Source organism: Heterocephalus glaber, unplaced genomic scaffold (genome assembly GCF_053883595.1).
Source record: "Heterocephalus glaber isolate CG9 unplaced genomic scaffold, H.glaber_assembly_v1.0 deba00000470, whole genome shotgun sequence".
Lineage (NCBI taxonomy): Eukaryota > Metazoa > Chordata > Mammalia > Rodentia > Bathyergidae > Heterocephalus > Heterocephalus glaber.
This window is the reverse complement of record NW_028258145.1, coordinates 21,953,492-21,965,863: the sequence shown is the minus strand read 5'-3', so window position 1 is coordinate 21,965,863 and position 12,372 is coordinate 21,953,492. Positions and strand designations below refer to the sequence as shown.

General features: G+C 34.9%; 1 protein-coding gene across 10 annotated transcripts in view; it reads left to right on the top strand.

Annotated features, from left to right (window-relative positions):
• Positions 1-12,372, top strand: part of Ctnna2 (catenin alpha 2) — a 1,179,603-nt gene that overhangs the window by 1,106,022 nt on the left and 61,209 nt on the right. For all 10 annotated transcript variants that reach the window (XM_004844636.4, XM_004844634.4, XM_087201964.1 and 7 more), the window contains one exon: positions 1,212-1,393. In XM_004844636.4, the coding sequence (XP_004844693.1) occupies positions 1,212-1,393 (182 nt within the window). The remainder of the gene's footprint in view (positions 1-1,211; positions 1,394-12,372) is intronic.

The window sequence follows — 12,372 nt, the reverse complement described above, 5'->3', positions numbered from 1 at the left end:
CAAAACACCAAAAAGATATGAAAAATATGGTACTAAATAGACTGCAAAAGAGACACTTGTTTACACAATGAAAGCAGAAAGAGTAGAGAAGAGAATTGCCTTGGTTTACCTCATCTGGGAATATTTACATCAGGTGACTCCATTTTTTGCTACTTTCCTTATCATTTGCAAATAATTTTAAAGTACCTTAAGTATTGACTTACAAATCAATTAGCAAATGTATTTTACAGTAGGCAAATTTGTAAAGGAAAGTCTGTGAATAATGAGAAGGAAAACCGCTAACATTTCTGATCACATTCCTGTACCCAGCAACTATTGAAAAAAATCACCTTTGTTTCCTAATCCTATTGAACATCCTTAATCTGAATGTTCAAAATCTGAAATCCTAAGAAATTCAAACTATGACTGTGATGTGACACACAAAAAAATCTCAGCTATTTGGATTATGGATGCTCATGTAGTAAAGTTTATACAAATTTTGCAAAACCTGAAAAGTTTAAAAATGGGAAATAATTCTAGTCCCAAGCATTTCAGATAAAGGATGGCCAGCCTATACTTTCGCCTATGATAACTCCTCTGTGTACATACTTGAATATATCTTACTCTCCAGGGAGTTCCACATGGGAAGGCAGAAGGGTAAGATTAGGCATGCCATTCCTGAAATGCCCTGCAGAGGGGACTTTTGTTTAGCACCTCTCTGTGGACGCCTTCATTTCCACTCATAGTCTCCCCTCCCTATTGTACTTGAATGCTCAGATATGGTTTAAAACTCCTTTTCTTCCCAGCAACAGAAGGCCTTTTTTCTTTTTCCCCCCTCTCTGAACAGATTTCAGTATTGAAAGAAGTACATTCTTTCATCTGGTAAAAGTTTCCTGAGACCAAATATAAAAATTGCCAAGAATAGATTCTTTTCAACAAACATATGTCATCAAAGCGACAGAGAAGTTCTGTTACCATCAGTGTGCATGTACTTTTGGATCTCTCTCTATATTTTGTATATGAGAGTGGGGACAGGGAATTTGGGGACCTTGCCAGCCTGTGCTCTTGGCTTCTCTGAGATAAGAAAGATGCATGTTCCAGAAAAGCAGGGCATCCCATAAACCTTGTCCAGATCTGGCTCTGCCATCCACAAGAAGCAGAGTCCACACAGTCTGTACTGCTGTGGTGGTCATCAATAGTCACACACTTTTTTTCCCCTATAACCTACACAGGCCATCATGGCACAACTACCGCAGGAGGAAAAAGCAAAAATAGCCGAACAGGTGGAGATATTCCACCAAGAAAAAAGCAAGCTGGATGCCGAAGTGGCCAAGTGGGATGACAGCGGCAATGATATCATTGTACTGGCCAAGCAGATGTGTATGATCATGATGGAAATGACAGACTTCACAAGGTGAGGCCCAGAGAAAGTGAGATAAGAATTTTCTCATTAAACCCAGGCAGCATGTATTAGCAGGTGAATGGCTGCTATTATAAGTTAAAATGCTACACTAAAGCAAAGTGATGGTATAAATTTACATGTATAAGTAAAAATGATCTGAACTTAATTCCTGGCAGATAGGTCTTTTTTTTCAAAGAGAACAGATTCATTTTTGTAATTATTATTGTTTTAGTTATCCTAAGCATTAGTGAAATTGAATCCCAGGGGGACGAGTGACTCTTCTTTGGTTTGTACTATTTTGGAATATGTTAAATATTATTCTGAAGATAAATAAATGATCTAATATCCCTTTGGAAAAATGTGTGTATGAGTATACATATATGTTGTGATACCAGTTTATATTCTAGTAATTTCAGGTTACATATTCACCCTTACACACAAAGAACTAGGTACAGCAATCCAGAGTCCAGAATTTTGGCAGATAAATTAAAAACTGTATCGATGTTATTCTTTACTAGCTCTGAGCAGTACTCTTGATAAATCAAGAGACCAGTTAGAATATTTTCAGGAGCCTTTTCTCTAGGAGTCATTATTGTATCTGCCACTGCATTTTGGAAACTTTTGAGGAAGGAGGATCACCTTGATAGTGGCCAGCCTAGGCTAGAGTGAGTTCAAAGCCAGCCTGAAATGCATAAGGAGGGCTTGTCTCAAAAAAAAAAAAAAAAAAAAAGAAGCAGATGACAACCTTTTCTTCCCTTCCTACCACCAAAAGAGGGCAAGGCTCAGTTAAAAGATCCCTAAAGTTGATTCAGAATATGAGGTGATTTGGAAAAATCTCAGTCTATTTATTTGCAAAATGATAAAATGATACTTGCTTTATCAACTTCACAGGAGAGCTTTTTAATAATCCAAAGAGGTAATGCAAGTGTGAATTGGGTTGCCAAACAAATGTAACCCATCAATGTAATGTATTTACAAAAAAATACAGATATACATTCACAAAGATATTTTAATAATTCCACATGGTATTTTTTATTAAAACAATGTAAAATATATGGCAACGTCAAGCCATCACCTACAAGTGATAAAGTTTTTAGCAGTTGTTGAATGCTTTTAATAAGAAAAAACCAAACTTGATTATAGCTTGAAATGAAAAATGGAACATCTATGTGTCATCCCCTTTACTCTTTGCTCTGACCAACATGCACTACTGGCATTGCTTGGTTCTTTTTCCAAATATTTTAAAATTATTTTTGAGTTCAGTGAGATGACTTCAGTATTATGAGGGTGACCTTCGAGACTTAAATGTCAAAATATTCATTAGAAGTTAGAATTTGAACATTTAGTTAGTCTTTGTGGACTTCGTGAGTTTATCTCACAAAAAGTAGTTTTAAGAAAAAAGTCTGAGTCATTACTTAAATATGAATTTCTTACTAACCAAACTGTCATGGAGACCTCAGTCACTGATTTTCAAGGCCTGTGATGACTTAATTTGCTTTCAGCATTTTATTAGTATTTTATCTGATGGATATTATGTAATCCATTAATAACATCACTGAAACAAATAATCTCATTAGTTTAAAGTGAATAATGAGTCTAGTCTTGGTGCTAGGTTAGATGAGGAGAACAGTTTATAATTCTCTAGATTATTTCTAACTGTGCTCAAGGAAGAGATTCATTTGAGGAGTCTTGTCAGCTGATGTTAAATAAGATAGACTTTTTATTAGTCAAAGTATAGTCTCAAGTGAAAAGAAGGCTAGTTCAATTTTCTAGGATTTGGTGACAATTTGAATAATGAAACATTCAGTATTCTACTAGTTGTTATTTTTCTTGCTGCATGGTGAGTAGTTTTGTGCCACTTTGTGAGGGCAGTGGGAAGACTATGGTAATTAATGACTAGAGGACCAGACCTGCGTGTCAATGAGAAATGCAACATAGGAAGCAGAGGTTTGCTGTGGCCTCTGTGTTGAAAGCCTGTTCCTCTGCAAACAGGCAGTCGACCAGTGCTTTTCTTTGTGACTTCTCACCCAAGTTCACTCCACTTGGCCTTGTGCATTATTATTGCCCTTGTATTTTCTCCTTCAAGAAGGAATAGTTTCATCTTCCTACCTATACACATCCCTATGTACTATTTTCTATTATTCAGAAGACAGGATATAGCTGATGAGAAATTTTAACCAGCTACTCTTCTCAATTCATATGTTTAAAGGGCATGTGGATACAAAAACACCCTTGCATTTATTATCTAGTTTTATTCTTATCACTTGCTAATTCATTAATTTGATTCAGTAATCTCAATGATTTCCACCCTATTATTATTAAAATTGGAGAGGTTCTGCCTCATTATTCGTGTAATAACTTCTTCATGGAGAATAAAACTGATTATGTCTCATGTCTTTTTCCCTGCTCGGTTCTTGACTTTCATCTCCTGGGCAATGGCAGCAGCACTGTCCTGCTAGGGTGAACACATGCTTTTGATGTCATTTTTGAGAAAGATATAGCATGTGCCAGTGTTACTTCCCAAGAAAAAGAGGTGCACAAAGAGCAACAACTCAAGTTTAATTTTCTAACAAAGAGAAAAGCTGTCTTTTAAAATCAAGCTTAAGTTCTGATCTTGAAAAGAATAGAGTGGAAACCAAGGGGGAGAAAAAAAACCCTTCAAGGTACAATCAACTGCGGTACTGAATACTAGACTCAAAAATCATGAACTCAGCTGATACTTCCCAAACTTTGTTCCTGAGTTAGTTCTGGGGCTCAGTACTTCAGCCCGGGGAGCTCTCGGCTAATCTTTCAGTTCCAACACTCTAACCTTGTCAATCTATAGCACATCTGAGCATTAAAGGACAACTGTCCAGCTTCCTTTGCAGCAAAACTTGCAATGGATTTTCCTTTCATAGAACAGAAATCTTTGTGTTTGCCCTTTTTAAATCCTTGGTCATCTCTGTGTTTTGTACATGTTTACAATTTGACCTCAATCCTATAATACTAATTTCTCAAAATCCCCCAGGTGAATTCACCTGTGTCACTGTGCATCTCCAGATTGCATCAGCTGATTGGGGAAATTTCCCAAGCATATTTTATGGAGCTTTGGTCCTGAATAGAAGCTTCCATGGTTTGACACATTACATGCTGCCTTTTTATATTGGAGAGTTAATATTTGATATTAACAAGTTAGATATACCAAGAAGGCTACAGAAATTAAACCCCTTTATTTTGGATTAACTCAGTTTGAATTCTGAGTGCTGTGTACATTAACTCTGAATGTACTGACACCTTGAATTTTCACATTAAAACAGTACCTTTTCACAAAATGTGAACTATTTGGTAAATGAGAGATAGCAATACTAAGTAATAGTTTTCCCTGATTCACTCTTTTGGAGTCACTACTTCTTGGAAAAGAATCCAAATATTGATCTGTCTATAGAAATGAACTAAACCCAAATGAGAGAAGTTGCAGAATCTAAGCAGAAATAATTCTATGGCTTGAATCTTTTTACAAGATAGCTAAAACTGTGTTCCACTTGGAGCTATCGGATGGCTCCTGTTAAGTACATCAAGATCCCCTAAAACACCTTTGAAAACTCCCAAGACAGAGTCTTATCTAAGACCTAGAAATATAAGTGGTTCAGAAACACTGTTTTGAGACTGGACCAATAGACTCATCTCCTCATCATCAATGCCTTCTACTGTTAGAAAGACTCCAACTACTGAGACTTCTGACTTTCCTGTTTTTTTACTTGTTTTTTGCTGTTGGTTATTTGTTTTTTGATTCAGTGCCCAGTTATTACCCAGATGACTGTAGCTCATTTGTACTTACGCTGCAGCCACTAGGTATGTATGATGGAATTTTACCACCATCTGTTTCCACAATATTTTCATCTTTCTCAGACATACACACAGTACCCACTGCATGCTAAGTCCCCATTACCCCTCTCCCCACAGCCTGTGTAAGGCACCATTCTATTTCCTGTCTCAGTGAATTTGAGTACTCTCGGTTTCACACACAAGTGGAGTCCTACCGTATTTATCCTTTGTGACTGGTCTGCTTGACTAAGCATAATGTTCCCAAGGTTCCTCCATGTCATAGCATGTATCAGTACTTCCTTCATTTTTAAGGCTAATTATTTGTACAATACATCACTATTTGTACATCCATTCATCAGTTATCAGACATTTGGGTTGTTTCTGCCTTTTGGGCATTGTCAATAATGTTGCCTTAGACATAGATGTACAAATATTTTCTTATGTTCCTGCTTTCATTTGGGGGGGGTTGTATACCCAGGAAAGGGATTGCAGGTCATAGAGGGATTCTGGTTTTAGAGAAATGACCATGCCATTTTGTATGGTGCCTGTCCATTTTATATTTCTGCAGCAATATACAAGGTTTCCATCTTACCACGTCCTTGCCAAGACTTTCTATTTTCCATTTTTTCCCAATAGTAGCCATCATAATGGGTATGAAATAGCATCTCACTATGGTTTTTATTTTATTTTCCCTAATGATTTATGATACTGGACATCTTCACTTTGTGCTTATTGGCATTGTATATATTTCTTAGAGAAATGTCTGTTTGAGTCACTGTCCAATTTTTTTATTCATTAAGCTTATTGGTACACTTTAGGTGTACAATAAAATGACATTCATCATTGGGAATTTGTACCTTTTCATGATATATCTTGGCTCTTATTTTATCCTCATTTCTCTGATGTCCCTTCAACCACTCCACCCCTCACTATTTACAAACAGTTTGTTTCCCTTTTTTTCCTTTTCTCAGATTAATTCCATTCCCTTCTTTCCATTCACCTACCCCTCCCACTTCCCCTTTACATTTGGACCTTTTCTTTCTATTTCATATTATCTATTATACATTTTGATCCTTATTTACAATTTGAGTTTCTCATACCAGAGAAAATATTAGGTATTCACTCATGTGAGTCCTATTTATTTCAGTTAAGAGTATTGCCTCAATGTGGATCCATTTAGCTATAAATGTCTCTAGTTTCTAATTCTTTGTGGCTGAGTAGTACTCCATTTTATATATTTTAATAAAACACATCTTCTTTATCTGGTCTCCAGTTGATGGGCAATTGGGCTGTTTCCAAGTTTTAGCTATTACAATCGGTACCTCTATAAACATGGGTACGCACATATCACTGTAGTATAATTCTTTTAATTGCTTTAGGAAGATACTCAGCAGGGGAATACTTGGGTCAAATGGGACCTCTAATGTTAGTTTTTTGAGGTATCTCCATACTGATTTCCACAATGGTTGTACCAGTCTAAACTCCCACCAACAGTGGAGAAGGTTTTCTTTTTCCCCACAACCCCACCAACATTTATTATTGGTTGATTTCTTGATAGCAACCATTCTTTTGGGAGGGAGGTGGAATCTCAGCGTTGTTTTCATTTGTGTTTCTCCAATGACCAGTGATGTTAAACATTTTTTTATATGTTTATTTGCCCATTCTATTTCTTTGTATGGGAAATGTCTATTAATTTCAGATGCACATTTTTGTTTTGGGTCTTTAAATTTGAGAGGTCTGATTTATTTAAGTTCTTTATATATTCTAGATAGCAGACCTTTGAGGAACAGGTGATAAAAGGTTTTTCCCACATTGTGGGTTGTCTCTTCACTCTGGTGGTTTCTCTTCCAGTGCAGAAGCTTTTTAATAAAATGAGATCCCAGTTGCTGATTCTTTGTGCTAGTTCACTTGCTGCTGAAGTTTTGTTCATGAAATCTTTTCCTATACCAATGTCTTCAAGAATTCTACCTAACCTCTTTTCCAGCTGATTTAGTGTTTCTACTTTAATATTTAGATTTTCGATCCATTTCTATTTTAGTTTAGTGCATAGTGAGAGATGTAGGTCTAGTTTTAATCTTTGGCAAGTTGAAACCCAATTCCTGGAAGCAAGCATTACCTTGATCCCCAAAGCAGAGAAAGACCCAACCAAAAAACAGAACTATAGGCCAATCTCCCAATGAAAATAGATGCAAAAATCCTCAATAAGACCCTGGCAAACAGATTGCCAAAGATTGTCAAGAAGATCATACCCCCTGACTAAGTGAGATTCAGCCCAGAGACACAGGAATGATTCAACATATGCAAATCAATAAATATAATGGACTATATTAACAGGGCCAAGGGGAAAAATACGATCATCTCAATAGATGTAGAAAAAACATTCAACAAAATCCAACACCTATATTATAAATACCCTACAAAAAATTGAAAGCCATCCATGAAAAACCAACAGCCAACATCATACAAAATGGTTAAAAACTGAAATCCTTCACACTAAAAGTAGGAACAAGATAAGCATGTCCACTATCAATAGTCCTGTTCAATATAGTTCTGGAAACATTAGCCATAGCAATTAGACAAGAGAAAAAATAAAAGGAATAAAGATAAGAAATGAAGAAATTAAATTGTCATTATTTGCTGATGAAATGATACTCTATATAAAAGACCCCAAGAACTCCATCAAAAGTCTTCTAGACTTAATAACTAAATTCAGTAGAGTATCTGGATACAAGGTCAATACACAAAAATCCATAGCCTTCTTGTACATGAACAACAGACTCACTGAGAGAGGAACTGGAGAAAAAACTTCTTTCACAATAGCATCCAAAAAAATGAAATACCTAGGAGTAAATCTAATGAAAGAAATCAAGACCTCTACTCTGAAAACTATAGCACTTTGAAAAAAGAGATAGAAGCGGATATCAGAAAATGGAAAGACATCTCTTGCTCCTGGCTAGGAAAAACCTATATGGTGAAAATGGCCATACTTCCAAAGCTGCTATATAGATTCAATGCAATCCCAATTGAAATTCCAACACCGTACTTCACAGACCTTAAGAAAACAATCCAAAAATTCATTTGGAACAAGAAGTGATCTAGAGGAGCAAAAGCATTTCTAGGCCACAAAGACAAGGTAAGGTGTATCACAATCTCCAACTTGCAACTATACTAAAATGCTACTGTGATAAAAACAGCATGGTACTGGCAAAGAAACAGACCCAAAGATTGGTGGAACAGGTTAGAAGATGCAGGAACAACTCTAGACATACTCAGCCACCTCATCTTTGACAAAGGAGCCAAACACCTTCACTGGAGAAAAGATAGCCTCTTTAATAAGTGGTGCTGGAAAAAATGGGTTTCAACTTGCCGAACATTGTCCATTTTTTTTCCCTTAAGTTCTTTTATTGGTACATTTTAGGTACACAATACTTTTACATTTATCATTGGGTGTTTGTACCTGTACAAGAAGTATCTTGATTCTTATTTTTCCCCCTCCACCGTTCCCTATTTGCAATGACTTCATTTCCATTTTTTTCTTTTTTCATAATTTTTCCTTTCCCTTCTTTCCTTTCCCCTACCCTCCCTTCATCCCTATGTCTTTGGACCTTTTTTACTATTTCAAATTATCAATTATTCATTTTAATCATTTTAACCCTTATTTACACTATCAGTTTCTCACACTAGAGAAACTATTTGGTATTTACATATGTGTGTCCTATTTATTTCACTAAAGAGTATGACCTTGATATGCATCCATTTAGCTATAAATGACTCTAGTTTCTCCTTCTTTATGGCTGAGTAGTACTCCATTTTATTAAAAAAAAATCTTCTTTATCCAGTTTCCAGTTGATGGGCACTTGGGCTGCTTCCAAGCTTTAGGTATTACAAACTGTACCACTATAAACATGGGTGGACATATATCACTGTGGTATGATTCTTTTCATTTTTGGGGGGAAGATACCCAGCAGGGTAATAGCTGGGTCAAATGCGACCTCTAGTCCTAGTTCTTTGAGGTATCTCCATACTGATTTCCACAGTGGTTGCACCAGCCTGCACTCCCACCAACAATGGAGAAGGGTGCCTTTCTCCCCACACCCCCACCAGCACTTATTATTCCTTAATTTCTTGATAGCAGCTATTCTTTCTGGGGTGAAGTGGAATCTTAGTGTATTCATCTGCATCTCTCAAATGACCAGTGATGTTGAACATTTTTCATATATTTATTTGCTGCTTTTACTTCTTTGTCTGAGAAATGTCTGTTCATTTCAGATGCCCATTTTTGAACTGGGTCTTTGAATTTGGGGAGTCTGATTTTTTTCAGTTCTTTATATATTCTAGATAGTAGTTGTTCATTTTTAATTGAATTTTTTTCGTTGCATTTGTATTTTATAGATTCTGAGTTTTAATTGCCTATCAGATAATATGATTTGCAAAGATACCCTTTCATTTTGTGAATGACCTTTTCCTTGACTATTAATAGTATTCTGAATGCACAAAAGTTTTAAAATCCAATTTATCTATATTGTCTTTTATTTCTTGTGCTTTTGGTTTTGTAGCCAAGAAACAATTACTAAATCCAAAGTTTTGTCCTATGTTTTTTCCTAAGAATTTCATTGTTTGGTTATGGTCTTTGATCCATTTGAAGTAATTTTTCTATACAGTGTAATCATACAGGCCACTTCATGTTTTTCATGTGGATATCCAGTTTTCCCAGCAACATTTTTTGAAAACTCTTTCATTCATTGAGTGACAGTAGTAACATTGTGGAAAGTCAGTTTATCTTATATGTGAGGGTCAATTTCTGAATTTTATTCCATTTGTCTAAATTTCTGTCTTTATGCTAATATAATACTGTTTCGGTTAATGTAGTTGTGTGGTCAGTTTTTAAAATCAAAGTATGAAGTCTTTAATTTTGTTGTTATTTTTCAAGGTTGTTTTGGTTACTTGGATTGCCTCGAGATTCTGTGTGAATTTTAAGATGGATTTTCTATTTTGGCAAAAACATGACATTGGGATTTTAGTATGGATTTCAGTGATTCTCTGGGTAGGATTGAAATAATAAAATTTCAATTTCATGTACATGAGATTACTTTTCATTTATTTCTTCCATCTTTAATGCTTTCCACAACATTTGTAGATTTCAGCTTTCTGATTGTCAGCCTCCTTGGTTAAGTGTATTCTTGTTTTATTCTTTCTGATGATGTAAGTAGAGTTTATATATATATATATATATTTCCTGTGGTACTAGATATTGAACCCAAGGCCTTCCTTATACTAAGTAAACACTTTAACACTGAGCTACACCCCTAGCTGATATTGCTTTCATTTTCTTTTAGGATGATTTATTGTGAGTGTGTTGAAACAAAACTGATTTTTAAATTTTGATTATATCCTGCAACTTTTGTGAATTCATTTCTTAGTTCAAATAGCTTTTTTCAGTTGTTGTTGCTGTTGTTGTAGAATCTTGATTTCTACATATAAGGTCATATCATCTATAAACAAAAATGAATTTAATTATTTGTTTCCAATTTGAATGCTTTTTTTCCTGCCTAATTTCTCTAGCTGGAACTTCCAGAACTATGGTGAATAGAATGGCAAGAATGGATATCTTTGTCTTGATCCTGATCTTAAAGGGAAAGATTTCAGTTTTTCCTCCATTGAGTATAATATTAACTGTGGTTTTAAAATTGCAATTAGGATGATATAAAATTGGAAACTTATTTAGCAGTTTCTTTTAAAACTAAAATGGACTTTCCCTGGGACCAAGGAGTCTCATTCCTAGACATTTGTCCAGATTACTGAGAACTTTTATTCATCCAAAAACCTGTACATGAATAAAACTGAAATTTCCCAAATGTTCTATATTGAATAAATGGTTTAAATTGTGGTACTTCTATAACATGGACTGCAGTTCACCAATAAAATATATACAACAACTTGGATAAACCCTAAAGAAATTACGGTGAGTGAAAAATGTGTGTCTCAAAGGATAATGTAAGCGCAAGGACCCAAGTTTGATCCCTGGTACCAAAAAAAAAAAAAGAAGAAAAACAAACAAATGAAAACAAAACAAAACAAAACAAAAAGATAATGTAAAGTGATATATCACTTAGGTAGTATTTTTTTTTTTTTAAAGAAAGTCATTGCAGTTGATCGAAGGCAACCAAAAATCCTCAAACCTTTTTTCATGTGATAAGATATTTTGATTAAATTACAGTAAACCCTATGAAATCTTTTCTTGTTATTTGTTTGTTAATGCATGTTTGCAATGCAGAATAAGGATGGTTGGGGAGTTGGAGCATACATGTAACATATCTTGGTCATTTCAATTCTTTAACCCCTCTTCCTTTCTTCTCGCCACCATCTGGTCTCCTTCCCTCTCCAAGAGTTATTCTTCTGGTTTCCTATAATCACTTATTTATTTATTCATTTATATTTTAGGTTTCTCAGATAAGATAAAGCATGCAATATTGAACTTTATGAGTCTACCTTAATTTGCTTAGCATGATGGTCTTGAGTCCATTCATCTTTCTACAAATGGCATGATTTTAATTTTCTTTATAGCTGAATAATATTCCATTGTATTTATCTACCAAATTTTCTTTATATTTTCATCTGTTGGCAGGTGTCTAGATGGTTTCTAGAGTTTAGCTATTGTGAATTATGCCACTATAAACATAAATATTTATATATCAATATAGTCTGATGTCTTTAATTCTTTTGGGAATGTAACCAAACATTTAGTTTTTTGAGGAACCTCCGCAGTAATTTCTACAGTGCCTGCACTAATTTACATTCTCATCAGTAACGTAAGATGGTCTCTTTTTCCCATATTCTCACCAATATTCATTGCCTTCTGTGTTTTTAATAATAGCTATTCTCACTGTGTTATGATGAAATCTTGAAGTAATTTTGATTTGCATTTCCCTAATGGCTAATGATAAACATTTTTCATGTACTTATTGGTTATTTGTACTTCTTTTGAGAAATGTTTATTCAATTCATTTGCCCATTTCTGATTGGGTCATTTGTTTGGGGGAAGGTTTTTTTTTTTTTTTTTAGTTCTTTAGATATTTCAGTCATTAGTTGACTACCAGAAGAGGAACTAGTAAAAATTTTCTCTTATCCTATAGGTTTTTCTCTTCACTCTGTTGATTGTTTCCTTTGCTGTGTGGAGCCTTTTAATT